At 38.7% G+C, this 27,825-nt stretch overlaps 1 protein-coding gene across 7 annotated transcripts in view; it reads right to left on the bottom strand.

Moving 5' to 3' along the window:
* CCDC91 (coiled-coil domain containing 91) overlaps nt 1-27,825 on the bottom strand; it is a 221,069-nt gene that overhangs the window by 107,283 nt on the left and 85,961 nt on the right. For all 7 annotated transcript variants that reach the window (XM_067530986.1, XM_067530987.1, XM_067530988.1 and 4 more), the window contains one exon: nt 17,800-17,877. In XM_067530986.1, coding sequence (XP_067387087.1) covers nt 17,800-17,877 — 78 coding nt within the window. The remainder of the gene's footprint in view (nt 1-17,799; nt 17,878-27,825) is intronic.

Genomic DNA, 27,825 nt, shown 5'->3' with positions numbered 1-27,825 from the left:
CTTTCAGATGTACTCATTCCCAATTTTGGTATACAATATGCCATCCATACGCTTCAGGGTTTTTTTGGACCCATCTGTATATATTTGATAAAATCAACTCCACTTTTCATACATATACTGGTACACTTCTTTTTTAGTATCTACTCTCTTTCCCCCCACCTCCCTTAAATTTATAAAATAAATCTAAATCCACATATGGACATGCAAATTTCCATCCATAACTAATTTTCCCATGCCTAAAAATTTTGATTTCATTCACCTTTTTCTTGTCTTTCAACTCTTGCATGCACATTTTAACTTAAACAGCACATAGAGTTCTAACATGGTGTATCAGATAGCCTATTGAATTCCCAACAATACTCATATTGGTTTGGTACTTTCATCATTGCAATTCCTATTAACTTTGACCCAGAAAGTTAGGTCCAGTAGTTTCACTGATAGAGTAACTGGCATTTCACTAGAATACATGGCATGCATATGTGTGTTGTAAAAAATGCACCACACACAATTGGTAGTATGTGGGGCCTTGTCTTAAATCTAATTTTTCAAGTTCTGACTTTGATGCTGTCCCAAAGGCTTGGAAGTTATAATCGATAACGAGTCTGATGAATGCTCTATATACCGTCAGCAGTGTTTTCTTACCCTTCTGCAATTAGTCCCAATTTTTAAGCAGATTAATTCTTCCTGTACATTTATCTTTAGCAGTTTATGTGAACTTTCCAAAGTAATTTAGTATCAATTACCCCTAAGAATATAAACATTTTAACTATACCTATTTGTTCTCCATACAGATACAGATTACATTTCCTTTATAACTTTCCTTTTTGTAAAGATCAATCCTTTGGTTTTGGCAATGGAGAACTCGAAATCACATGCATTGCCCCAGTGAGAGGCCTCCCCTAATGCTTTGTTGATTCACTTTTCTGCCACCTCAATATCCCTGCTCCTAACCTACAGAGCACAATCATCTGCAAATAGAGTGACACGAACTCAAACACTTACTTGTTTTGGAAGATTGTTTATCATAACATTCAGTAAGATTGAGCTGATAACACTTTCCTGTGGCTTACCATTTTTTATTATCCATATTCAACATAGCTTTCCCGACTCTGCCTTGCATGATCCTTTTACTCAAAAAATTCTCTAATCCATACATTCTTCCCCTTATCCCTAGTGCACTTACTTAGTGCATCAAGCCTTCCCTCCTCTGCATGTCATATGCCTTTTGAATATCTATGAAGGCGGATTAGATCAGCATAATTACGTTGCTCGGGGTGCGGATTTCCCATACCTTTGAGCAACCTAATTATACCAACGTAAGTTTGTAATATAGACCAAGACTACAAAAGTTAGCTAAAAAAAAGTCTCCAAAGCCACCTGGTAGTCAAATCTCTTTGTGTTAGGCTGCAGTCTAGGACGATGTATAGAGAGATCATTCATTTTTCTGTTGAATGTTTTCCTCCTGTCCACAGAAAAAGGAAGTTTGTTAATCTATATTCACCTGTTAGACCTCTCTGTAGCATTTCATACTGTTGATCAGGAAATGCCTCATCTCCACCCCTCATATGTTTTGTTTTGACCTACAAGAACACAAGTATCTTGGCAGTTCACAGACAGATGTTTCTGATGGAGCTGGAACCTGATCCATTAGTGACTTTGAAAACCATGAACTAGCAGAAGTAGCAGACTAGAAGACAGTGGCGGAACCAAATCACAGGTATGATATGCTTACAGCAGATTAGACCATGGAATAGGCAGAAAGCTGCATTCTGTGCAAGCTAGAGTCTTTGTATTGTTTTCATCTTTAGCTTCTTATACAGTGAATTACATCCTGCCTACATTTCTTTATATCACGTGTAAACAGCACTATCTCCCAGCTTTCCCAATGACTAGCCAAAATCAGCATCGGGATGAAGAGCAGGTGGATAGAGTTGAAACTGAGAAAATCTGAGGTGATGCAGGCAGCAAGAGGCAAGTACTTTGAAGAACTTGCCTCCGATATAACATGCCCCCACCACTATTGAAGAAAACTGCCTTCATATTAATAAGTTGGCCCACAGCCTAGCATCCTTTGGTAACTCCCTGAAGTAACTGAATGCCCAAATAGACATGGTGTGAAATAATTCCCACTTTTGTCTACTACCAGCCAGAAGATTGTTCCCCACTTTATCAGACACAGATATGGCCATGATGATTCTTAAATCTGTGACCTCTATGCTTGAGTTCTGCAACTCAAATCTATGAAAGAGCTACACCTGCTGAAAGAGCTTCAACTGGTACAAAACCACAGCTGCCCAATAGCAATTGAGGTACACCACTTTAGTGCTTTGCTCCTCATTTAATTCAGAGTCCAATTCAAGATCTCCATCCTGATACTGAAAACCATCCATTCAAATGACACTAGCTACCTGAGAGATCCTCTCTCCTTCAGTGACCATGATCTCCCATGACACCTATAGTTCCTTCACAACAATGCAAACAACAACAGGGAAGGGTTCAGGAGTGGAGGAGACAGAACAGTCTCAGAACTGGACCCAGATTATACTATGGAACACTCTTTTGCAAGAGATAAGAATGATGACAAACTTCATCATTTCATTTACTATTTATACTAAAAGAAACTCTTTGTTAACCACAGATGCTTTCAATGCCTTCATTCCTCTGATGCTTGATAGAAATAATGTGAATAAAGCTGAATATTTTCTAAAGTATTTGGCCCTCTCTCTATAGTTCTGGAGTGCTCTCCTGATGTCCATCTTCTACCATTCCTTTTCTTTTAGGTAAAGGGCCAGAGCAGTGAAAGAGTTATAAGATGTTAATGTTAGGATGGAAGTAGGTTTTAGAACATCACCCTCCACTGATTTCAGGATACACAATAACTCTATCCTCATTCTGCCCCACTACTCAACATCTAAAATCCATCATCTCAAGCAAAATGTGGATAGGACAAGTCAAGGAGGCAGCAGAGCCAAGGTGCTCTGGAAAATAATTGATTCAGTGCATCTTCTCAGAAGCATCTGTCAGCAAGGCTCCTAGAAAGCAGTTGTGATTTAGAGCTGCTTCCTTCCAGCGAACCCCTAAAGTATGGAGGCAGCATTACAACTTCCTCCTTTCCTAACTCTCTTTGCTGGCACAAAGTAGTGCAAATTACACCCTTTCGTACCCAGGGGTGAATCAAGTTCATTAATTGTAACAGTTCAAATGATGATTCAGACAGATTCTGGTCAGTAATAGGTACAGGTTTTTTGTTGAACATTTTTTAGCCTCCATAGCCATAACTGACCACCTGGACAATCAACCAGTGGTAGCAACCATGGAAACTCAGTGTTAAATGACAGTGGAAAAGCATTGGAGTACTGTCTACACGGAAGTCTCTGTGATTGCTATTACTGGCACAGCTACCCAACTGGTGAATTATGGCTATTAAGTTTGATAGTAGAGAGGTCTGTGGGTCTGCAGTAGATTTAGGTGAGTAGCTGTTTCGAAAAATCTTGATACATAGCACTATCATAATATGGTACTTAGCCCATGAGAGCATGCCAACTTCGACACACTGACAACATCTCTAGCATAACAGGAATTTTAGCAATATTTGGTTGTGTGTTCCTCTCTCTACGTCAGTATTTAACTACTATCTATAATAAAAACATGGCAGAACATCTCAAACCCACTAGTGTTTAGACTTATCCGAATATAATTTCTCTTCTAAACTTATTTGACTAGCCAGGATGTCAGCTATAAATATAAGGAGGTTAGGATCCAAGACAACAAATATTTCTGGATTCGGAGCCTTCATGGTCTTCCGGTTTATAAGTTCTGAAAATCAGAGCTTTCAAGGTTGGATTTCAGCACCTGGATAACTTTTGACTGATGAAACAACAGGGAAGGAAACTTGCATACTGATCGCAAAAATTTCAGACAGATGCAGACCAACTTCAACACAAGAATGTCCTAAAAATCTTACTCTTTAATCATGATAGAAGCAAAGAGATAATTTCTTCTCAGCCATTGCAATTGCTAAATCCCACCAGCAGGGAATGGATCAGGATGTTGATAGAAATTAGGAGCAGCTGCAAGGGGTTTGCTACTATCTTTTTGATCAACTTGCCCAGGATGAGAAGATTTAAGATTAGACAGCTTAGTGACATTGTTGGGGAGTCCATTAATGGATTTCTGAGCATCAGTCTGATCATCACAGGCTTCAGGGATGCTGGTAGATGGCCTCCATGAAAGATGAATTGGTGATATCAATAATGAGTAGAGTCCAGGTGCTCTTCATTTGCTGTCACTAACTAAGAAAGGCTGGGCTGTGACTCAGATTTTGCAGCATAGACTTCCTTTAATAAGTCCTTTTCCTGCTTCATGCTGCTCTTTCAGCCCCACAGAATTTACATTACACTAAATTAGATTACTTTAGACTCACTGGCTAAATCCACAGATAATTTATGAGGGTGTGCAAACTGCATATCAGGGAGTGTAAATTTTAGACTAATTTACACATTGAGGGAGCCAGAAGATGATGGAAATTACATCAACAGACACTCCCTGAGATTTAATTCTGAATTTGTCCTTTACTGTGTATTAGAATTGTTTTGGTAAACTATAAGAGAGCCTGCGGACGGATATTTGTAATTTTGCTCAATGGCTTTTTATACCTGTCTTGCTGTCTGAATGACGGGAGGACTTGCACTGCTCTCAATTTTCATCTGGCTCTAACCTGAAACAGCATTTTGCATTTTCCTAGACATATGTTGAAGCCTTTTTGAGTGAGGCTGTCATCTTGGAAATGCAATTAACTAAGCTGTGATGTGTCTCAGAGAAGAATTAAAATCTTATCTAAATTCAGTTTTTCTCCTCATATGGACAGAACTGTGTCCCAAAGAAATTTTCTGATGCTAATTTTTTTTTTAAATAAATTAAATCAGTTAAATTTTGCCCTACTCACAAAGATAGCTGTTCTGTTGATACATCTATTGCAGAAGCAGAAATTTCTGAGACACACCTAACTGGGTATTGCTATGCCACCTCACATCCCTCACCTTGCTATTCTGTCTTCTGTTACAAAGTGGAGTTCAAATACACAATAGTGAAGATTGTTGGACATGATCCTTACTGGAGAAAGGACTGGAAGCATTATCACCTTAAATTAGATATCTGTAAACAGTAAAAAATCCATTTCATTTATGCAAACGTTCTTTCAGAGCTCAGAATTGCATAAAATAATCCAGATAAATAAACATCATCAAATAAATGCACCTGCTTGTAACTTCATATTCTTTAAAACTTAAATTAGAGGATATTTTAGACAGGGAGAAATACAAATAAAAAGCTTAAGAAATCTTAGCTGGTCTATTTACTAAACTATGACAATATCAGAACAAAGGCCTGATTAAACAAGCAAAGGAAAAACCCTGATGTTGCTTGTAGTAAATAATCTTAAAATGTGGCATGATCCCATGAAAATCTTTCCAAGATCTACATTTACTTTTCTTTATTGTAGTTAATTATCAGGGATAAAAGTTTAAAAAAATAATTACATGAAAGACAGAAATTAAACTAAATTACGTAAACATAAGAGGAGAAACTTGGCCTACATAGCACACTTGATTCATTTTTAATTTGTTTTCTCATTTTTTAATAGAAATCTCACTTTTTTCCCCCTAATGTGTTATAAACTGTTTATTTATTGAAATGAACATGAGAATTCCAGATTCTTAATGGCCAAAACCTTCTGAGATTTTGAACTATAAAATGTATAACAGTCTATTCCTAGTGGATTTCCCAGCCTGTTTGGTGAATTAATATTTCAAAGATGACTGTTGTCCTTCTACACGTTTACATGTACTTAAGTACTCAAGATTAGATCACACAATATTCTGATATCTAACATAGATTTAAATTTCTCCAGGGTTGACACTTTAAAGAGGATAAATTAACAATGAACCCAGGAACCGAAATTTCTAATGTGATACCATACAATGTATTAACTATTATATTTAAGTTCCCGACATTCCAGTCATTGATATATTAAGGAAAATTTTGTGGAAGCTGGGAATATATGGTCTTTCCTAAATGAATCATTCCTCAAAATGAGAACAAACAACCCTTATTTACACTCACATAAAAACATTAGATTACGACAGGAAATATCAGGAATGAAAATGTAGGAGTTTGCTCCTAAGAAAGATACTCATTGTACTGCAAAATGAGTGGGAGGCGGAGTTTGTAATGGTGAAAATTGGCTAATATGTTTATGCGCCATTTAACTAATAAATTAACAACATATTTAAGTCTCCATGGTATAGAGGTTACTCACTCAGAGTAGCTGTCAGTAGAGATTCAAAAGTTGCCAATCCCCGACAGTGACATTCGGAAAACAGATATTTCTTGTTCTAAACATATGGAGATAACCTGTTGCCAAATGTGGACTTTCTAATGTTGATGCTGTAATGGTACCCAGTGTAAGTCATAAAGAAAAAAATATAATCAAACAGTGGCAATTTTTGCCACGTGATTATGTGTATAATTTTTATGTACCTGAATGATCACATCAAAGCCATAGGGACCCATTTACAGTTCTGCAATCATTGTTGACAAGTTGTATATGTATATGAGTGAGCAACCAGACATTATGAAAAGATAATGTCAGAGAGGTGAGTAATACATGCTGTATGCTACATGCACGGACTATTGAAAATGGGTACTCTTGATTCTATTCTTACTGCTGTAAGCTGGCTTGCTTCTTAGCTGGTGCTTTCCCCTTCCTTCTTCTTTGGAAGGTGCAGCATGGTACCCATACCCCAGAGAATAAAGTTTGCCTTAAGATTTCTTTGTCAGTCTATTTGACTTCTATTTACCCTCAAAAGGTTCTCTCCATTATATGAAAGATCCATCATACATCTGCTATGCCTCATTATGACAGGCAGATGAATATAGGCATGTATCTATAATGCCTTTTCCACTACGTAATTGTGACATCCAATGCCACATGGAAAGATTCAAGTCAACAGAGAAGATCTGCTTGACTTCACATTTCTCCATTGAAAGAACTGTGCAGATTGTGCATTTAACTATGAAGAAAGAATGGTTATTTTTACCTTAACAAAACTGTGACTCTTTGTTCACATGTATTCCACTTCTGGTGCACATGCGCACAAGATTGGAGTCTTTTGGCCATCATTGTCTGTTGGGACTGCAGAGCTACTGGATGCCTTTGTACTCCCCCGCCCCCCCCCCCACACACACACAAGGGTAAAAAGGGCAGAGCAGGCTCAACCATCCCTCAGTTCCTTTGCTAATACAGAATCCAGGGGTCCCAGAACTCTGCATTAGCAGGAAAGAGAAGCGGGTCATAAATATATGCAGACCTCACTCTCAAAGAACTAGTTACTTTAGGGTAAACAACTGACTAGTTCCATCAAAGCAAGTGTCAGGTCTTGAGGCCTCAACTAGGACACAGCGCTGTTTCAAAGTGTGGACTGAGCCTCATGTAACTGCCCTGCAAGTTATCCGTGCCATACAGTGGTGACTGAGATGAAGATGTTAACAGCATTTGTTTGTGTTTGTTGTGGTGCCATTTCTCCGTGTGTTTTCACAGTGGAGCCGATGACGGTACTCCTGTCGGAGTCAGCTCCACACTTGAGGTAGATACCGAGGTATAGGTTGATGCCAGCACCGTTGTCGGTGCCGACGGAGTTGTTGGTGGTGCCATTGGTGGTGTCTTGGATGTCGCCACCATGGCATGTGTTGGTGCCATAGTCAGTGCTGTGCACACTATCGGTGCTGATGTTGGCGTGGGGAGGGTTGATGTAGTTTTAATCAGTGGTCTGCGAGCCGTTAATTTTTTCGGTGCTGTGTCAGAGGAGGGCTGTTTACTTTTGCCTCTTGACTCCGCACTGGGACGTTGGAAGTTCTTTGGTGTCCAGACACTGACTGTACCTGAGGAACCTAAAGCCTCATCGGCACCAAGTCTTGTACCCACTGTGGCTGGTGACCTCTTTCTCTTGGCCGACTCAGTTCAAGACAGGATTGAATGTCTTTTCCTAGTAGATTTTCCCTCTAGCAAGGTATTTCCTTGTCCAGGGTCAGAGGAGGGTCTAAGTGACTCCATAAGGATAAGTTTCAGCTGGAGATCTCCGTCTCTGGCTTTTAAGTTCTTACAGTGGACACATTTCTGTGTTATGTATCCCTAACCCAGACATCTGACACATTGTGAATGTCCATTAGATGCTGGGATCACGTCCCTACAAAAGGTGCATTTTTTAAAACCCTGTGAACCTGGCATGATGCAAGGTTCCCTGAGGGGAACAAAAGGAAACTATCTTCTTCTATGAGGGAAAAAGGAGAATTTTGAGGGCGGGGGTTACAAGAAAGGTAAATACTCAAAATATTGACTAAATTTAACACTATAATTTACTAGTAACTAACTATTTGACAAGCTGAGGGAGAACTGCTGAGGGCTCCGTCTCAGACAATTAAGAAGGAACTGAGGTGGTTGAGTCACATGACAAAAAAGGTGCAAATGGCACCATGAGATGGGGATGGAGCATGCATGACCCGGAGGAGCACTGCTATCAAAAATCTCCAATCAAGGACGCGCCAACACCTAGAATGGAGCACCCACAAGGACACTACTAGAAGAAGATTGGATTCTGCAAGTGTCAGGGAATTCGGTGTCCAAGCCCAGCAGTGTTGCCTATTGGTGAGACTCTACAGCCAGTAGTAGGGGAACCTGGGCCCTCCCCTGCCCTGGGATCCAACCCAGGACCCTGTGACTGGCTGGTCAGATATGCAACATGGTGGCGGGGGGAGGGGGCGCAACACTACCAAGCCTGTTCACTGGGTTACTTCCTACCACGTTCTTAGCCCTCTCCAAAAGTCATAAGAGAGTTGGCTTATGAGCTCACAGGGGGTGTTTCTCACTGACACTGATCTGGAAGCTCTTCTTTAACCGTGGCCCCATTTCTAGTTTAAACGGGGGCCTTTGACAACTCTGCAGTGGGGTCTGGTCCAGGTGATGGAGAGATCCTGTGGCCTCTCCGCTTATATATCCCATCACAACAGTCAATTTATTTGTCATCTAACTTTGTGGATGTACATTTGCCTTCCAAAGAATCAGCAGTCTCCTCAGAGAACAAAATACAACCTCTGCCCTCCTCCCTGATGATCATCCTGATCAGCAGTATCTTTTGATCCAAGCACATGTCCCAAGTGTCCTGCTAATCCCAACAGTGTCCTCGTGATCCATATCAGATGTGTTAGAATGCTGCCTCAATATGGGAAGCCAGCAGTGCTGAAGCATCCAACATGAGTTGGAAAGAGCTTTGAGGCATTCAGTGTGGTACAAACAGTCAAACAATCAAAGTGATTTTTTTTTAACTTGGTCATCAGAGCAGGAAATATTCTTGGACATGACCTCTTCGAGTCCACAGACACAGGCACTGGTGCTAAGAGTATGCAGGGTGGGGATATTCATTCCACATGGAATGGTTGCCAAGCACCAAGGACAGAGTTGTTGGAAGTCAGGAGACAACTGTTCTCATCTTTGAACAGAATGAACAGAGCATTTTCTGAATAGGTGACTTACCTGGATTAGGAGAAGGTGTGTCCAGCACCACTGCAATAGTATAAGTAGGTACCAAGGGATTGAAAGCAATGCACTGAAATTCTGCCACACTTGTGCCAAAGCAGGCATTAAGAATACAACTTTAGCATACCATTTGAGAGTTCAACTTGGTCTATGTTTCAAGTCCCTGGATAAATACTATGCCAGGCTACCGAAGTTTCTGGAGGAGAATAGCAGGAGGTTTCAGAGCTCTTTTTAGAATCTAATGGCACAGCATGACATCCAACAATAGGTGGTACACAAACTGTTGTGGCCTATACCAAAGCAGATAGTACATTAGTCATGCCATGTTGTGCAAGAGGCACTTCTTACAGTTACAATCACAACATTTCTGGAAGTCTTTTGACCATCTTTCTCTATTCCTACAATGACCAAGAATAGAAAAAGAAACAACCAATGTAGCATCAGAGAGAGCTGACTGCACATAAAGCTAAGCCAGGCGAATGGCTCTGGAAAAAATGGAATTGTTAATAATTATTACAAAAATATAATGGGTTCTGGAACGGAGTTACATCAACTCTTGTATTTTGATGACACCCCCAGGCATTAGAGAGAAGTATGTGCGCATGACACGGTGGCTAAAGTTAAGTAATACTGCAAGCAAAAATGCAGGCACAACATCCAGAGGCGTCAAAGATGAAGATAACACCTCAGCAAAATGTAATTCTGAGGATCATTGATGAAGAAACCAAAAGTCTTCAAAATGTGAGCTTACATAAAGGATAAAGAAAAAAGGAGGCATAAGCAGCAAAGCCATCAAGTGTCATCGAGAGCCACCAGAATGGAGGCAAGCACAACAGTCCTGAGAAAGCTTCTATGTTAACTGCACAGGAAAGGAACTAAGCATAGAACACATAGAAAAGCCTAAGTATTGGCATGGACAAAGCACACCAATATGGAACCTCAATGTCCCCAAATTGAAGAGCTAAGGCTCTAGCTGCTTCTGCACTGGAAGCATATGCCCAAGAATAGTAATACAGAGAATGTGTCATCTTTGAAGTAGGATTTGACATTTGCATAAGTCACTGTTATACACTACTTTTGTCAAAGTCATGTCTGAAATTGCTATTAAGTCTATTACTGTTACGAGGTATACAGTTAGCAGTTCAAGGGCGTGAATCACTGTTAGCAAACTTTGCTTTCATATTATCAATATCCTTATTTACACTAGACAGATTCAAATATAGTCCTCGCTCCTCCACGTTAATATAGTCCTCCAAATACAGTCCTCCTCCTCCCCACTGACAAATTATGAAGTTAAAGTGGCTTTAGAGTTGTAAATAATGCAGTCCTTACTGTTAAGTTTTTTTGTAACCTGTTCATTGTCCACATCACATACTTATACATGTTCTAAAGCTGAACATGTGCAGTGTGGGAGCAAGAAGGTGGCCTAGCAACTAGAGCACTGGAACAGGTCTCTGAAGGTCTGAGTTCTATTCCTGGTTCTGCCACTGACTTTTTGGGTGACCTTGAGCAAGTCACTTCCCTTCTCTGTGCCTCACTTTCCCCATCTGTAGAATGATACTGACCTCTTTTTAAAAGATCTAGGGATAAAAAATCCTATGTAAGATCTACCTGTTATTTTTATTATTCAGTAGAATTCTTAATCAGAAAACACAGAATCGTTGCTACTCCCTAAAAAAATCTGTAATTATCTTCATGTCTTCAGGAAAACACAATAAAATAGTGACAGTCTTTTGCAGATTAAGATTACTAATTACTAAACAAACATTGTTATATCTGGCACAAGTAACTATTGCAGTATGGATGCAATATTGCGGTTAAAAGGGTGAAGCCAGTAAAAACAGTGTATATGAGAGGTGATGGTCATTCATAGATTCAAAGATTTTAGGCCAGTATGACCACTGTTGTTTTCTAGTCTGATCTCCTTCATAAAACTAGGTCACATCCCTGAATTAATTCCTGCTACAAGTCTAATAGCCTTGTTTAAACTAGAGCATATCTTTCAGAAAAAACATCCAATCTTGATTTAAAAACCTCCAATGATATAGATGTGCACCTTTATGTTTAGTTTGAATTCATCTAGCTTTAATTTCCAGACACTGGTTCTTGTTATACCTTTGTCTGCTAGACTGAAGATCCCTTCATCATCAAATTTCTCCTGCTCATATAGGTGCTTATAGACTGATCAAATGACCCTGTAAATCTTTGCTACGATAAACTCCACAGATCGAGTTCCTAACCAATTTTTCAACATCCATCCTGAAGGAACAGAAGGATGTCCTGATGCAGGATGCTATATATTATGGCTGTAACTAACTGCACCACAAACCTGGAGGTACAATTTTCAAGCATGAAATGAAGTTACGGTTAAATCACATGACAGGCCCTCCGGGGTACAACCTGGACTGTGGGACCACTGAGCCCTCTGTCCCTCCAACCCGGGCTCCCTCTCACACTGTGATGCTGTGACAAGCCACAAACCTCTGGCAGGTATTGCACTTACACAGACATCCACAGTCAGGAACACACCCAGCTAAGTTACATGAATGGTTTCGCAGGCACTTGTGAACTATCAAGAGGGAAGCTCCAGCCACTTCCCTCCAGCTCCTCAGAACTGTGCTGTCCTTGCACTGGTCAGAAGCCTGGCCATTGTAAGTTCATTACCTATTTCCCCCTCCCTCCCTCAATGTGGAGAGGACATGCACTAGCCTTTGTAAACTGAACTGAGATTTCCCAAGCACTTCAACCAAAATTAGGTAAATTATCAAACAAATTTATTAACTACAGAAAGATAGATTTTAAGTGATTATAAGTAATAGGCACAGAGACCAGAGTTGATTACTTAAGAAACAAAAATAAATTTGCAGGTTAAGTGCTACAAACTAAATAGGATTTGAATCAAGCAGTGTCTTACCCTGAAAGATAGTAACAAGCAGGCTACAGATCTTCAATACACAGGCTGGAACTGCCTTCCAGTCCAGGACCACCCTTCTTCCCCAGTTCAAAGTCTTTGTCCTCCAGACATGTCTTCCAAGTGTTGAGTTTGGGGAGGGAGGGAAAGAGGGCAAGTGATAATGTCACTTCCTTCTTTTATAGTTTCTTCCACTTTGATGGAAAGATCTTTGCTTATGATGTGGAGGTCCACCCCCATTGGTCAATCAGCCTCCATTGTATACATGCTCTCTCTGAGCAGCCTCCATTGTATACAGTTCCTGAGATACTGGATTCTTTCCTTGATGGGTGTTAGAGAGCCATTAACGCTGTTTGGCTACTCCATTGTTATACCTAAAAGGCTGGTTGTGGGTGTTCCCAACCACACAATGTATTTCAACACACACATAGCAAAACTTCATAACTCCACATATAATGATAGCACATACAATCCAATAGGATATTAATGTTCAACATGTCAAGACTTTTAAAATGATACCTCACAAGGCATGCATTGTACAAAACATATCAATTGCATGACAATGGTGAACAGATGGGTTCCTGGGCATTACTGTGAGGTACAGAGTGACACACGTATACTGGATAAGCTTGCCCATGCCACAATCCAGCCAATTTCAGAGTGATCTAGTAATCCCAATATAGGTCTAATGGTCAGGGATGCCTCAATTCTAATTTTATATCTGAAATCTCTCTTTGTGGCTTTAAATTAGTCACTTTAGCTTTCTACCTTAGTTTCCTCATCTCTAAAATAGAGAAAAAATACTTAACTATCTACCTCACACAGATCTAGGAATTAATTAGTTAATGCTTGTGAAGTCCTTTGAAAATGGAAAACACTTCTTTATATAAATGCCAACTGCTATCGTTACAAAGTCTTAAATCTAGAGAAGACTTACTTCAACACAGCATTAAGAGTGGCTAAATATAAGTGAATTAAGAGATTCAATACCTTTGACAGCTCTATATTCACCAAAAGACATTATCACTTTTATATTACTTATTGAAATGAAACAAATGTTATACCTAGCTCCTTACTTGGTTCTCTGGCTATTAACTGAGCATAACTGCTAACATGTCTGCAGAGTACAATGAAATAAATTCCTAAAGATATGAACATGCAGTAAAAATTACCTTAAAACTGTAGAACATACTTTACCAATTATAACACACACACTTTTGTCATATTTATTTGAGGGGAAACTTAATTCTTTACACTTGTTGCATACTGGAATATTAACCATTAAGGTATATTTTAACATTAAATTCATTAAAAAACACAAAACACACACAAGAAGGGTCTTGTCCTCACTGGAGTACCCTGCATCCAAAACTGCTCCTGTTTTGTACATGGTAAAGGGATATTTAAAAAATATTAAAGCTATAAGGAGAAGACTGATTTTTTTTCTATCTGAAATACTTTTGATTTTCTCATGGTACTTTGAAGATTGACTCGCTGCATGTTTGTAGAAGAGGTTGGTTGCAGTATTTTGAATGGAGGCTGGCATATCTGATGTTATTCCTCCTCAGAGTACTGTGATCTCATTGACCAAAATGTGGCAACTAACCAATGAGGCAACAGGAAAACTTGTATGAAGTGTATTCATCCTAGGACTCCCCGATCTAAAAGAATATCTTTATATAACTTGAACATAAACAGTCTACAAGAAATAATATGTTAAATATAAATATTACTCAGGGGCAGACTATTTCATTGGAACCGTAATCTTTTGTGCCAAATCATAGAACCTGAAAGTTTGAATCCTCTTTTAAAATGGATCTGAAGTAGTAACTAAAAAGAATTCAATTAGCGATACATCAGTTAAAGGGAGGGTGGATTAACAGATCTCCACAACAGCTGTTTTGTAGAATGGTTTCAAAGAATCACAAAATTACATGTTCTCATGCAATTTTAAGTTTATAGTGCATATTTTGAGAAATTCTTTTCATCCATATTTTCAATACAAAGGAATTTCAGTTATCAAATACAAAATACAGAAAATTTACAATGGCAATAGTTCTAAAAAAATTTTTAGAAATGAAAATGACTAAAATTTAGCTGCAACAAGTCAGTGCACTTGTATCAGTTAAGAGTTTATCAAAGTATAATTTTAAATTAAAATGACCAGATGCCGTAGTATGGACCCATAATAGGATACAGCTCTTAATCACACCTCAGTCAACAGCTCAAACCTGGTTCATTGTTGGAAGTGAGCAAAAAATGTCATCTGACATGTATCCAATGGCCTACCCAAAGAGAACAGGTAGTTTCCATGAGGTTCTTAGCTGACTAGTGACACCACAGAAACTACCATCACAACTGTATCCTTTCTGATAGTCTCCAGAGAGATGGCAAGGAGAAAGTAAATCGACAGAATGAATTCCCTCTCACCCAAAGTTCATAGCTTGAGACACACTGGTGGGGCAAGTCTGGAGAAACTTCCAGTGCCAATGGCCATACTGTAACTATTCTATGGACTGAAACCTCCAGTTTCCATTGCTTTCAATCTGCCCTTGACATGAGATTCACATTATGGAGTAAACGCCAATATTGATGAAAAAATGTTACTAATAAAATAATTATACTTGGTTCTTATAATAAATAATAGGTTATTACAAAGTGGCCATTGCCCTTATTGAACTAAAGGATACAATTATTTTGATTCACATGATGTTCAGAGAATATAATCGCTGACATGCTTATGTTTTAGTTGGTTATTTAATTATATTTAATTAACCTTCCTAGGAATCTGTTTATGTCAACCAGGGACAGACCAAAAGTGTCAAAAATGATATCTCAGTAATAAAACCTCCAAGTGTTTTTACAGAATCTCGGGAATGCAGCTTCATAGCTTCTATTTTGCTTTAACATTCTATACAACTTTCCTTTATGCTATGTTTTGAAAAGTATACATCAGTACTTGTTGTTGTGATTTTTCACCTCACATAGAATATTTTATAGGAATCTTTAACTGCAGGTTGTAAATGTAATACAAAAAGATAGGTTGTAAATCTAGAAATCATTCAGTCAAAAGGCAAACCAACCTACAAGAATGTCTTACCGAAGATCAGGACACACCCTCTTGCATAAGATACCAGTTTGGTATAGATCTGATTCTTATCTCAAGAAAAACTAAGACCTTCATGTTCCTCAAAAAAGATCAGATTGTGTGTAAAAGAATGCAAGGATGTTCTTCATTCAGAATACTCAAAGAGAAGTGATGCTTAGGGTGTTACCTGAGCTATTAACTAAGTCATAACAGTGGGATTCTTTTCACCCCTCCTCTTTGCAAAAAAAAAAAAAAAAATCCAGTTTAAACCCACGCAAAAGATTCTAGAATTATTAAAGGAATTTGTTTCAATAAGAATACGAACTCTAAAGACTTAATTCTACAATTATTAAGGAAGAACAGTTACGGTTGTTAATCACTTCCAACTCATTTTCACTTGAAGGTGAAAACCCTGTTGTTCATCAAATACTTAAGATGGAATAACCTTTTTTTTTTTTAAATGATTACTTGCAAATGCCTTGTATTTAAATGCAAGCCTTCATATAATTGCCTGATACCATTGTTATATGAATAGTAATATGTTTTATGTACAAACATAAGAAGATCATTTGACGCCATAACTGGATACTAATGTAAGAAGCCATCTGAATAAAGACATATTTATATTAATTGGGAGTTAGATGTCTGGCAATGCTTACGCAACACCTTAACCAAATTCAAAAGCAGAAGTTCCACTTCACACTCTGGAGGGAAGTGAACTCTAGTGGGTAAAGACTTCTGCCCATTCCCCACAAGCTTGAACTCTTCTGCCTTGTCCCAGTCCTGTTTCTTCCACACACCCCTGGTTCCTTGTCCCAAATTCCTCACCCAACAAGTCTTAGTCTCACCCCACTGGTCTCATTGTCTAAATCCCAATTTACCAGCCATTCCCAATCTGTCCCCCTCACCACATCCAATCCCAATCTCTTTGCCCAACCATTCTTAGTTCTCCCATCCTGGCTTCTCATCCAATCTCTCTCTCCCGCACCACCCACAGTGATCTGTAGTCCCAGTTTCCCTTCCCAGCCTCCTCAACCAAACTCAGTCTCTCCTCCCATATCTCTTTGCCTCAGTCTCCCCACTCCAGGGATTCTTGTCCTAAAACCCTTTGCCCAGCCTATACCACAGCTCCTTGTCAGAGCTCTCCCCCCTCCTCTCCACCCACATTTTTCCCCAGTCCTAGTCTCCTTGTCCAACCAGTCCCAGTTTCCCCTCCTTTTTCTAATTCCTCGTCCAATTCCAGAGTTTCCCACCATCAGCCAACTGGCTGCCAATCCCTCCTTCTCATTTCACTCATTAGTGCTCACCCCAAGACTCCCCACCCCCAAGTCCCAGTCCCAGTCTTCTTGCCCAACCATTCCCAGTTTCTTCCCCACCCGACAGCTTCACCAGACTCCTTCCTCAAATTTATTGCTTTCCCTCCCCTCTTATACAGCTTTTGTCCCATGTGCATTTGACTAAAACCTCTTCTTCCTCCATGCTGCCTCGGTGCAGGAATAGGGGTCATTGAGAATACAGAAGAGCCAGGCTCTTAGCTCCAGTGCCTGGATCCACCCAGCCCAGAGCAGCCATTGAAAGGGAAAGCCCAGCTTCACCCTATGCAGCGATGGACTGGATGGATCATGCTCAGTCACTCTGTGGGGACGGCACATATGCAGTCTGGTCAGCACTAGGAGCTGAGAGTTCAACTCTGGTCAATGACAGCAGAGATTTTAGTTGTTGAAAATGAAGCCTTGACTGAGCATGTGTGAACTACAATTTTTCAAAAGCTTATAACGTGGCCAAATTTTGGCAGGGTTTTCATGGGTCAGCAAAAAGGCATATGCATCCCTACCACAAAGGCCATACCTCTTCCAAGTTTCAGGTCCCTGTTCCAAAGCACAGGTGCACTAGAGTGGTTCAAAAAAGATACCAGATCTTTTTTTAACATGGGCAAAAATAGTTGAACCATTTTGGCTGAAATGCTCAAATAAATAAATAAATAAATTCAATCTGAGGCAGACACCTGGCATGGAAAATTTCAGACCAAATGGTCAAAGTCTGGAAAAGTTATAAGCAACTAAACAGCATCTTATAATGGGAAGAGTTGTGTATCTTTAACAGGCAGTGCTATCAGCCCCACCTGTAAAAAAGAATTACTGGCTGAGATTCTAAATATCATTATAAAAATAGAAACAATATGAAATGAACTGTCCCAATGGGGCAATTTACCTTAAATTCTTCCACAATAATAGTCAGGGCTTCATGTCCAGCTTTCCTCATGTCTTCTAACTCAAGTTTATGTTTCTCCTGTAAAAAAAATGTAACAAAGGTTATACAATAACTACAGAGGCTTAATAGAATCGTATAAATTGAGATGCAACATCCAGTGACCCAAGTACACCTCTTTCCTAGTGCAAGATTGTTCCTCATATTTTTTAGTATTTTGTGCAAACTAGGGTTAAAAGTCTCAAGCAGCTTGACTTTCCATCAATTCTCTTTAGGTACTATCCTCCTGCCCATCTCAATTCAGTACCAAAAAGTCATGCTAATATTCAGCTTAAGTTTTCCATTTCTAAATTTCTTCCTGTAACTTATCCTTGTGCTATACTAAATACTTCTCCATTATTTATACTCTTTAAATATCTGAATATCTATGGTCTTTTTTGTTATTTTTATTATATGTATTATCTTAATGCCTTTGTAGATTCTTAATTAAGATACTTTAAATTTTCATTTTCTTTTGCCTTAAAAGGAGTTGGGGTAGTCAGTATCTCTCTGGATCAGAGCTTTATGACATTCCATTCAATCCCTTAAACACTGTGACCATTTTTATTACCTATCTTTTAACTCACTCCACTTAATCAATATTTTTCTACTTATATAATGCCCATAACTAATACAATACAATATTTCAGAGATGAGTTTCTGCTAGAATCATATAGAAGGACTATGATACAGCTAAAAAATGCTTTCACTTTTTTCTAAATTGCCGTAATGTACAGTGAATTCATATTTAGTTTACTGTCCACTATCACCCCTAGAACTCTTACAATTACTGCTTCCCAATTTTCTTCCTTTCAATAAATATATATTTCACAGTATTATATACTATATATACTGCATTAACTTGCATTTTTCTAAGTTGAATCTCATTTTGTTATTTTCTGTACGTTTCTGAATTCTCTAGGTTTCTTTGTATTATTTCTCAGCACTGGCAGATATTCAATTACTTTCAAATTACAATAATTATTTTTTTCAGAATTTCACAGTTATGCTATTTACTCCTTCTATATCTCATTAATTAAAATGTTAGATAAACAGACCTATCTGTAATCCATGTTGAACCCCCCTACACAGCTTTCCCCAATTCAACACATTGCTGTTTGTTATCTTTCTTATGTTGCCAGTTTTCAGTACAGTGTTCTTCTCCACACCAATCTGAATTAGTTTGCAATTAAAATGTAGACATAATAAATACTTTACTTCCATAGAAGTATTACATCTTCTGCATTCAACTTCATACATTAACAACTCTAACAAAAAGAAGTGTTGTTGAATTGGGGTAAAGCACCAGAAGACACAGTGATTATATTGTTCAATTTGACATAAAGCATCTGTCAGCTCTCTGTAACCTGAGTCCGCAATTTGGGCATACCGTTAGATCTTCAGCTGTTTTTCAAGATAGTAACCAGGATCAACATTTTTTTTCATCTGCACCTGATAAGGAGGTTGAAAACCTTTCCTCCCTCCCCCTAAATGTGTGTCTTCCTACAATGGTCTATTCTTAAGATTAAGATATTACAATATGCTGTTGTCACCGATCCAGTTGGGCTCCCAGTAATTTTAAGCCTCTGGAGTCGGGGATTTTCAAATGAACCTAGGCACCTAATTCCCTTTGAAGTCATGTAGGCACCTAAATACTTTTGAAGACCTGGCCCTAGACCCAAGGACAAGTTGTATTTTATGTTGTTTTTTTTTAATTGTGAAACATTTTATTGCCCGATAACCATTTATTCATCAGATAGTATAGCATGAATGCTCAGATAACACTCTTCCACAGCAGAACAATGTCCTACTCAACAAAATATTGTTAAAGTGTTGTAAAAAGTATAGAAATTAAAATAAAATTTATTTTAGCTAGCTTATGTACTATAGTTTTGTATCCAAGTAGCAGATTATAGTAAGTGAAATCAGTATTTAATTAAATTAAAAAAATTTAACTGTTTTAATTTATTTAAAAAATCTAGAGCTATAGCAATGATTTTGAATCATAGCTTTTCACATCAGTGTACCTCCTTACCTAATGTGGCAAACAGGCAGCTTCTCCCTAGTGGGTCTCACGCTTCAACCCCTTGTAGTGGGCCAGGGAGTCCCCAGTAACCCTGTCTCCCCTGGGAGGTACCTTGCTCCAGCTTCCTTCTGCTGGCTGGGGCCAGAGGTTTTCTCCTTCTGTAGCTGTAGAGAAGCACTGTCTCCTGGCCTAGGGAGGTTCTCCTCCAGCTGCTACCAGCCTTCTAGCAACTTCCTCCTCCTGTGCTTCTCCCCCCTCCCCCCCCCTTCGGGAAGGCAGGGTTTAAGTACTCCTGGACTAGCCCTTCATTGGGTCCAGGTGTCTCTAATTGCCCTGCAATCATCTCTCCCCTGCTTGCAGGAAAAAGGGGTTTTGGCCTTCTAGGGCTCACACTCTGGCCCTGGTATGCCCTTTCGAGGCCCTCTGGCCTGACTTTATCACACTAAGTGCAGCAAATGTATTTTGATACTTGACGGTAATCACTTGTATGAATTTTAGGGGCAGTATTGAATATCAGACTCAAAAGAAGATTAAATTTAGGAGGGAAAATTGTAATATGCAAATACACTACTATTTTTAGATAATATCGCATTGGGACTGTAACATCTGGTTGCATAAGTCAGTCACATCATGTGACACATATCAATGACACCACATGCTAACTCAGATGTTGTAAAAAATCCACACTTGATATGCTGAGAACTAGCAACTTTTTTTTTTTAGTACAAAAGAATAGAATCTGCTATATGGGAAAAATATGGTCCAGTGCTTAATATCCAAAACTTCACAAGTCATTAGCAAATTAAGTTAGCTGTGAGAAATGAACATGGGAAACTGCAGAAAGCAGGCATTTCCATGCTACTGTATCTTTGGTCATAGCTATGGAGAAGGGGGTTGCGGATAAAGATCACTTTCAAGTAACTATTCTGGCAGAATAGTATTGGGGAGAAAATGTTACAAATTCAAAAAGCTCTAAAATAAAGGTAGTTAAAGGGTCAAGCCAGGAAAATATTTTTTCAAAGATCATTTCAAATACATCTTGAATGTAAATGAGCAATAGCAAGATTGATGGGACCAAAAATGTTAGTTTCACTAAGAGCACAACATTTTATCATAATTTTTTAAAGTCAGGTCCCATCTTTGGCTGGAATGAAGGCATCTGAAGATGCAAAACAGAAGGATGACCACGAGGAGTACCCCAGAGGCTTCTCTTCAAAGTGAATCTTTCACATTTTAATATAATTATTAACTTGTTCATATCCACAACTAAGCAATCAAATATTAAGTATGAACTGGTAACTGATGTCCATGGGATTATTACATTCAGACCAGGTTATAACTAGTAATATGAAAAGGTCAGATTAAACAGATGAATACTTTAAGAAGTATGAATAAATATTTCCCAAAATCAAAGAGAAATGGATCCCTAAACATGCCTTTCTCGATAGAAAGCAACTGGTTGGTAAGCCAGCAGTTTCTCTCTTTGGAATTAGTATGTCCAAAATCTTAATTTACTGGATGTTGCTAGTAATGAATAAAAAAGGAGGGCACAAGTATACAGGGAATAAAAATAGGTAGAAACCACAAAGTTGAATATCTTCTAGAGAAAAACTGTATCCAAGCATCCCTGCAGATAAAGTTTGTAATGCTTGCTGAGTGGGTTCCACCTTGTATATTTTTTCAACCAACACTTTAAATTTAGTTCACACATGGGCTGCTAATATATTAGAATGTGCTTTAATTCCTTTTGATTGTGGCAGGCCTTTTATTTTGTAGGCTTGTTAAATACAATTTAATATCCTCATAGAAATATAGGGAAACTGTGTGTAATGCCAGGAAGGTGGGTCTGAAAGTGACTCAAAAATAATTCTGAGTTTTCATCTCAGGCATGAGAGGATTTTAGGTGGTTTTATATATTCTGCCTCATGAAGGATCTTTAAGTGTGATCAGCCAGACTTTGGGGAGCAATTTCTGTAACTTTCGGCAAATCTCTGACAAGACATTTGCTGTTCCATTCCTTTATTTGATCACTACCTCAATGGAGGGAATGATCCAAGAAAGACAGATTTACAATGTCACTAGCAAATATAGTTGTCTTCTGAGTGCTCTTTTTGCTTTCTCACAGCTAGGGCCCCTTATCAAGATGTTCATAAATACATAAATGCACAGTCTTTGAAGGCATAGGCTTATTATGATTTTCTGACTACAACCTTTGAGAATGCCCTGGATGTTACAGAGCCTGAAGGGGAGGCATTTTTACTGAAAGTTAAAACACACAGAAGTAAATTGTAGGAAGTTATTGTACAATGACTCTTTCTCAGAACTTCAGTCTTTTCAGTTTGGTAACCCCTTGTTCAAAGTAAAAAAAAAAGTGATCCCCTTATATTTATTATAAAATAGTAAAAATAATGTAACAATTATAAGACTACATAGATTGTATGTGTTTCAAGAAGCTGACATTGAATCATGATCTTGAAGAGCAAGTGTGCACAGGGAGTGGGGGCACAAGATTTTTTTTTTTTTTTTTTTTTGCTTTAGATTGTAATAAAATTTGCAGTGCCTTATGACCTCCTGGCTTGCCTTTCATGAGTGCCGGGGGGGGGGGGGGGGGGGTGTTATGACCCGTCAGTCGAGAAACACTATTGTGTCTTTTCAGAATGCACAGCAGGCTTCTGAGACGTCTACTTAGGTTATGCCTGTGCACCCAAGTATAGAAGACAGTGTGTCTCAATGCTGAATTTCTGCTCTCTTGTGTCCCTATTCAGGGCCATTAGGCTGAACACTGCTCTGATCCCCCATACACACTTAAGAACTGTAAAGAGCATCGAACAGATGCACATTAATCTCTCTTGTTGTGGCACAGGGTGTCACTCTTTTGAATACATAAGGATATACTTAAATGTACAAAGCAATGTAATGGTGTTCTTCTCTGTTTAGTTATTTATTCTTTTCCTTATTAACTTGAAGACTGACAGACTTAAGGTAAATCTTTCCCAGGCTGGCTAGAAAAGAGAGAGATGCCCACCAACTAAATATCAACCCTCAATGGCTATGAGTGTGCAGTTGTCATTTCAACAGAAAGACAACTGGCTGTAGCTGAGGCCTAAAAAGAAGACCCTATTCATTGTGATATTCAAAAACTAGCTTTTTCCCCCCGCCCTCAAAACAAGCAAAACAATTTAAAAGTACCATACATCCAACCAACATATGAGCTGCAGTCAGTTCCATGCAGGGAAAAATTCCAGTCCACATTTCTATATCTTCTCTTTCCTCAAGGAGATCTGCACGGCCTCTACCACTCCGAAGTAGTCAAAAAGTTTGCTGACTGAGCCTTCTCTTCCCGGAGAAGTTCATAAAAGCCTGTGAACCCAGTTCCCACTAAGACTACAGATTGTATCTGCCTCAGAAATTTGCCTCCTATCCTTTATATTCTGTTCCCTCCCCAGTACTGAAGTTGGAGGGCCCTTCCTCTAGGCAGGTATTAGAGGAGAGACTAATTTAAATCCCTGTCTCCAGAACAAAGTACTAACCCCTTTATGATCTGATACCGTGTGACGTTTGTATACCTCATCACCGGAGGATTGTATATAGGGAGGATTTGTAATCTCTGGAGTTCTGTGGGGAGAATATAGAATTTAATTTATTAGTTTTAAAAAGCTTTTATCTGAACTCTGACTTTTCTTCTCCTAGTCCTCCCTCCTTTTCCATGAGATTGATCGTCTGAATCCTTTCCTTGCTATGATCCCAAACCGCTGGAACCCACTGGCTCTGAAGAGATTCTTTTTCTTGGCATAGAGCCAGACTGAGTGCTCTTGCAATTGAGGCTGGTAGAATTGTGTGTGGGCAAGAGAGATGATATCCACTGAGTTGGACTTTTCCTCCTTATCTAATACAAGCTGGGTACCTTTTATTGTACCCAAGAGCAGAAAAGGCAACTACAGCTTTAGTGGTTATGGGTAGGATGTCCTGCACCAATGGTAATTATGGGAGATCTACTGCTCCTTAGTTTTGTAGCCAGTATGCTGTTGTTGTCTTTGTTTAGGTTCGCACTCCACATGCAAGAAAAGTAGAAGGACCAAGAGAAGAAAATTTTAGTGAAAGGATACTGATGAACATCTCTGAAGAAAAAGAAGGCAACTGAATGAGTAAATGGGAACTTCCTAAACTGCCTCACACAGCGCTGCTGAGGCAGACACTTCCGAATAGAAACCTGTGGGAATGCCTTCTGAGTTGCAGGTTCAATCACCTCCTGCCACAAGCAATGAAGAGTCCAGACATACCAGTTGAAAAGGAAAACAAAGCGTTTTGTTTCAAAATAGCCTTCAGATAACAATGATCAGTCCATCAAAAAGAACATATCGGTAATATTACAATCTCAGCTCCTCCAGCTGTGCAAACACCTCAAACAAGTCCACAGCACTCAGAAAACCTTGCACTAAATAAATGAAGGAATAATTAATAATACTGTGTCATTAAGCTGGTGAAAGAGGTATGGTCTCCCAACTGTTTGTTCATGTGATCAGGCAGGGGATTGAAATTAAAAGGAAGATTGAAAAATATTTCATCAGAATAATCAATAATCATCATTTGGAAAGGAATTCAGAAAGGTAATAAATAATGTTAAAATGGACAAAGCCTGGAAATCAGTAGCAGCAATCAGTATGAGACTACACTTATTAGGGACAATTAATATAACGGATGGATAAAATATTGATTAGGACAAAGTCCCTCAAATTTTGTCAAGTATTATTAAAATATAATGAAGTAGTAATAATCCATGATGAAACATATTAGGCCCCTTCAGGTCAATTGATGTTCTATCCTGTTTACATAAAACTACTCATAAAACACATTAAAAACATGTCAATAATATATTAAACCAACTCCATGCGCCCATGTTATAAGCAGCACAATAAATGCTTCTGTAATGTTGCCATGTAGAAAAGCAGCTACATGTTGGTGCTGATACTGCATACCATCTGTAAGGCAGTGCTCTTCCAGAGTTAAACTGTAGCTACTTTAGAAAGTGATGCTCTTTCACCCTTCCCAGTTACAGCACTGCTGCACAAACACCACCGCAAGAAAAAGCAATTGTCTGCATCACCTTTTATCTAAGCAAATAAGTCCAATTTATCAAGATTTCCCCCCACTAAAAATTAAACATTTTTCCACAAGATATTAAAGTAACTTTTTAATAAACTTAAAAAATGCACATCAAGGTCTATATCAGTCAACATAATCATATCTTAGCTGTGTTTTGACACTGGTACTTTCATGTCTCAGCAATATAAAGTAAAGGAGTTGATTCCCCTCTTATTCCCATAGGGGTAAACCAGGATTAAATCCACTGAATTCAATGGAGTTAAATCAGCATGAAACTGATATGTTGAGAAGAATTAGCCATTACAGGACTAATGAACGTACACACTAGAGCGTTCTATTGTACATTAGATACAGATAAGTAACTATTTTTGCTTATCATAGAATGTATATTCTATTATTACAAGTGTGTGTTCCGATCAAAAGGCTGTAACAAAACCAAAGATTTTGTGCTGTTGGAACGGAGTCGAAATGCTCTTCATTGCCCGTGCTCCAGATTAAATCCTTAGAGTCAGGGCTGTAGGCTAATCAGCACCCCTCCTGCACAACTGCCCAATGCATACCAGAGCTTCCTAGAGCAGGAAGGAGCTACCTCGTGCCCCTCAGAAAGCGTCTCCCTCCCTCGCTTATGGGGGTATTCCTCCTTTGCCACTGGCCCCATACAGCTCCCCCAACAGTTGAGGTGGGTATGTAGCATTTTTCACTTTCAAGTTATCACAACACTAGTGAAATATGCAACAGGAAACAAAGGTGAAAGATATTTCTCCAGAAAGCAGTCATGCCTCCTCATATTAGTTAGAAAATTTACAATGTTCCCATTGCGCTGTGTCCCAGGGGTAGACTTTATTAATTCTTCTAATGATAACGATTGTTCTGGCTATTAATGTAAGCCAAAAAGACCATTATTTGTATTTATATAATCTACTACAATAGCAGACAATTATTCTCTGTAAAGTCAGCAAGGTAGTGAATTGATTTTCATGAACAATTTCTTAATATACTAAGTATACTTAATATACACTTCCAGCTTTTGTTGGAGCTGAGCAAATGTGAATGTACCAGTCTTCTGGGATAGATTATGATTGATTATATGTGAAAAACTATGTTAATGCAATGCTATGGTGGAGATTTTACATGCCCAAAAGTAAGGAAATGTAAGGTTATAATTCCCACAGTCAGTGTAACACAACCCCTTCAGCATTTGTAGTATATTATATGGCACTCTAATGTGTGAACAATAATCCCTTAAAATATTACATGCAAAAAGACTATGAATGAATTTTACTCCCACATACAATAGTGCTGGGAATCCAATGAAGAAGAAGCAGAGCATAGAAGAGAAAGGCAGAAGATGAGTTAACCCATCTCCTGTCCTTCACCAAGGAACTTAAGGACAAGTTTTAATATTATTAGTTTATATTTTGCTAGCAGCATAGTGTGGCCTAATGGATAGAGCACTGGACTGAGACACAATTGGGTTCTAATCCCACATCTGCCACTGGCCTGCTCTCTGACACTGAGAAAGTCACTTTACCTCTCTAGTGCTTAGTTTCCCTGTCTATAAAATGGGGATAGTGATATTGATCTGCTTTGTAAAGTATTTTGACATATGCTGATGAAAAGTAACTATACAAGAGCTAGGTATTATTATTTGCACCTAAAGGTCTCAATTAGGATTGGGGCTCTTTTTTTTTTTTTTTTTTTTTTAAACAAACCTACAGAAAAACACAATCCCTGACTTGAAGAATAAATAAAAGGCAGACCAGGGAAGGGAGAACAGGTGTAATGGAGATAAGATCATGCAGCTACATAGGTTACTTATTTTACAATTCAGTGGCTCCTGGTGGTTCCAAATCCTCTGCAAGATGTGAAAGAAAAAAACAAAAGAAAAATAATCAGCCTGTCACACTGCCTGGAGTGGTTCACGACTCTGAGTGCCTACCTCGGGGCAGACTGTCAAAAAACAGGGCAGACAGCCCAAACTGGTTGTATGTTCTATAATTAGATTTCACCAACTCAGTGACAAATGTGAACTCCTGGATCAATATATCAGTCTTAAGACGGAGTTACAGACAATCCCCTTGGACACTCTGGACTCTATCTTGCCACCCAAGCAAGTTGGACATGGTGATAAATGGTCACTTACACCAAAAATCAGAAAATATTGAGGTTGCTCCCAGTCTCGAGAGACCAGTCATTTACCCCAGATCAATTTGTATCTTAGATCTCACAACAAAGACAACGCTGGCTGTCAATCCTGTAATAAACCAACTACAGGCTTATTAACTAGGAAAAAAGAATAAGTTATTTACAGGTGAAAGCAAGCAAGCATATATACACAAATGAATTTCAGACTGTGATTCAAAAGGTGACAGTTATAGTAATCTGTCCACACTGAATGTCTTCAAGGCTAACCCATGCCAAGCAACATGGGCATCTCTTTGCTTATGTTTAAGAATCTTTGCCCCTCAGAGTCCAGATGGCATGAAAGAGATTCAGTTTCTCCTTGTCAGGGATTTTTAATCCCCTCCACTGCTGAATCCAAAACTGATGGGATGAGTTCTTCTGTAGGTCTCCCCTTCCCGAAGGGAGTTAGGAATGTAATCAACAGTGCCTCTCCTTTGATGCTACACAATGCTTCATTTGACTTCAATGGACCATCTTGAGCACTTTATCTTTACTAATGCTTCTTCTCCTGTTTGGTGAGTTACACAGTTATAGGAGGTTTACAATCTAAACGCTCTAAATAATTTTATATCGTAGGCTATAGAGGTTATAAGTGAGATCAATACATGCAGCATCCTTCAGGCATTTTATGAAGTCTAAACACCAAACATTCTTATCAACTTAAAATCTAATGCCTA

The sequence above is a fragment of the Emydura macquarii genome, unplaced genomic scaffold (assembly GCF_026122565.2).
Source record: "Emydura macquarii macquarii isolate MOO-44397 ecotype Brisbane River unplaced genomic scaffold, CSIRO-AGI_Emac_v2 contig_3122, whole genome shotgun sequence".
NCBI lineage: Eukaryota > Metazoa > Chordata > Testudines > Chelidae > Emydura > Emydura macquarii.
This window is presented reverse-complemented; position numbering and strand designations above follow the sequence as displayed.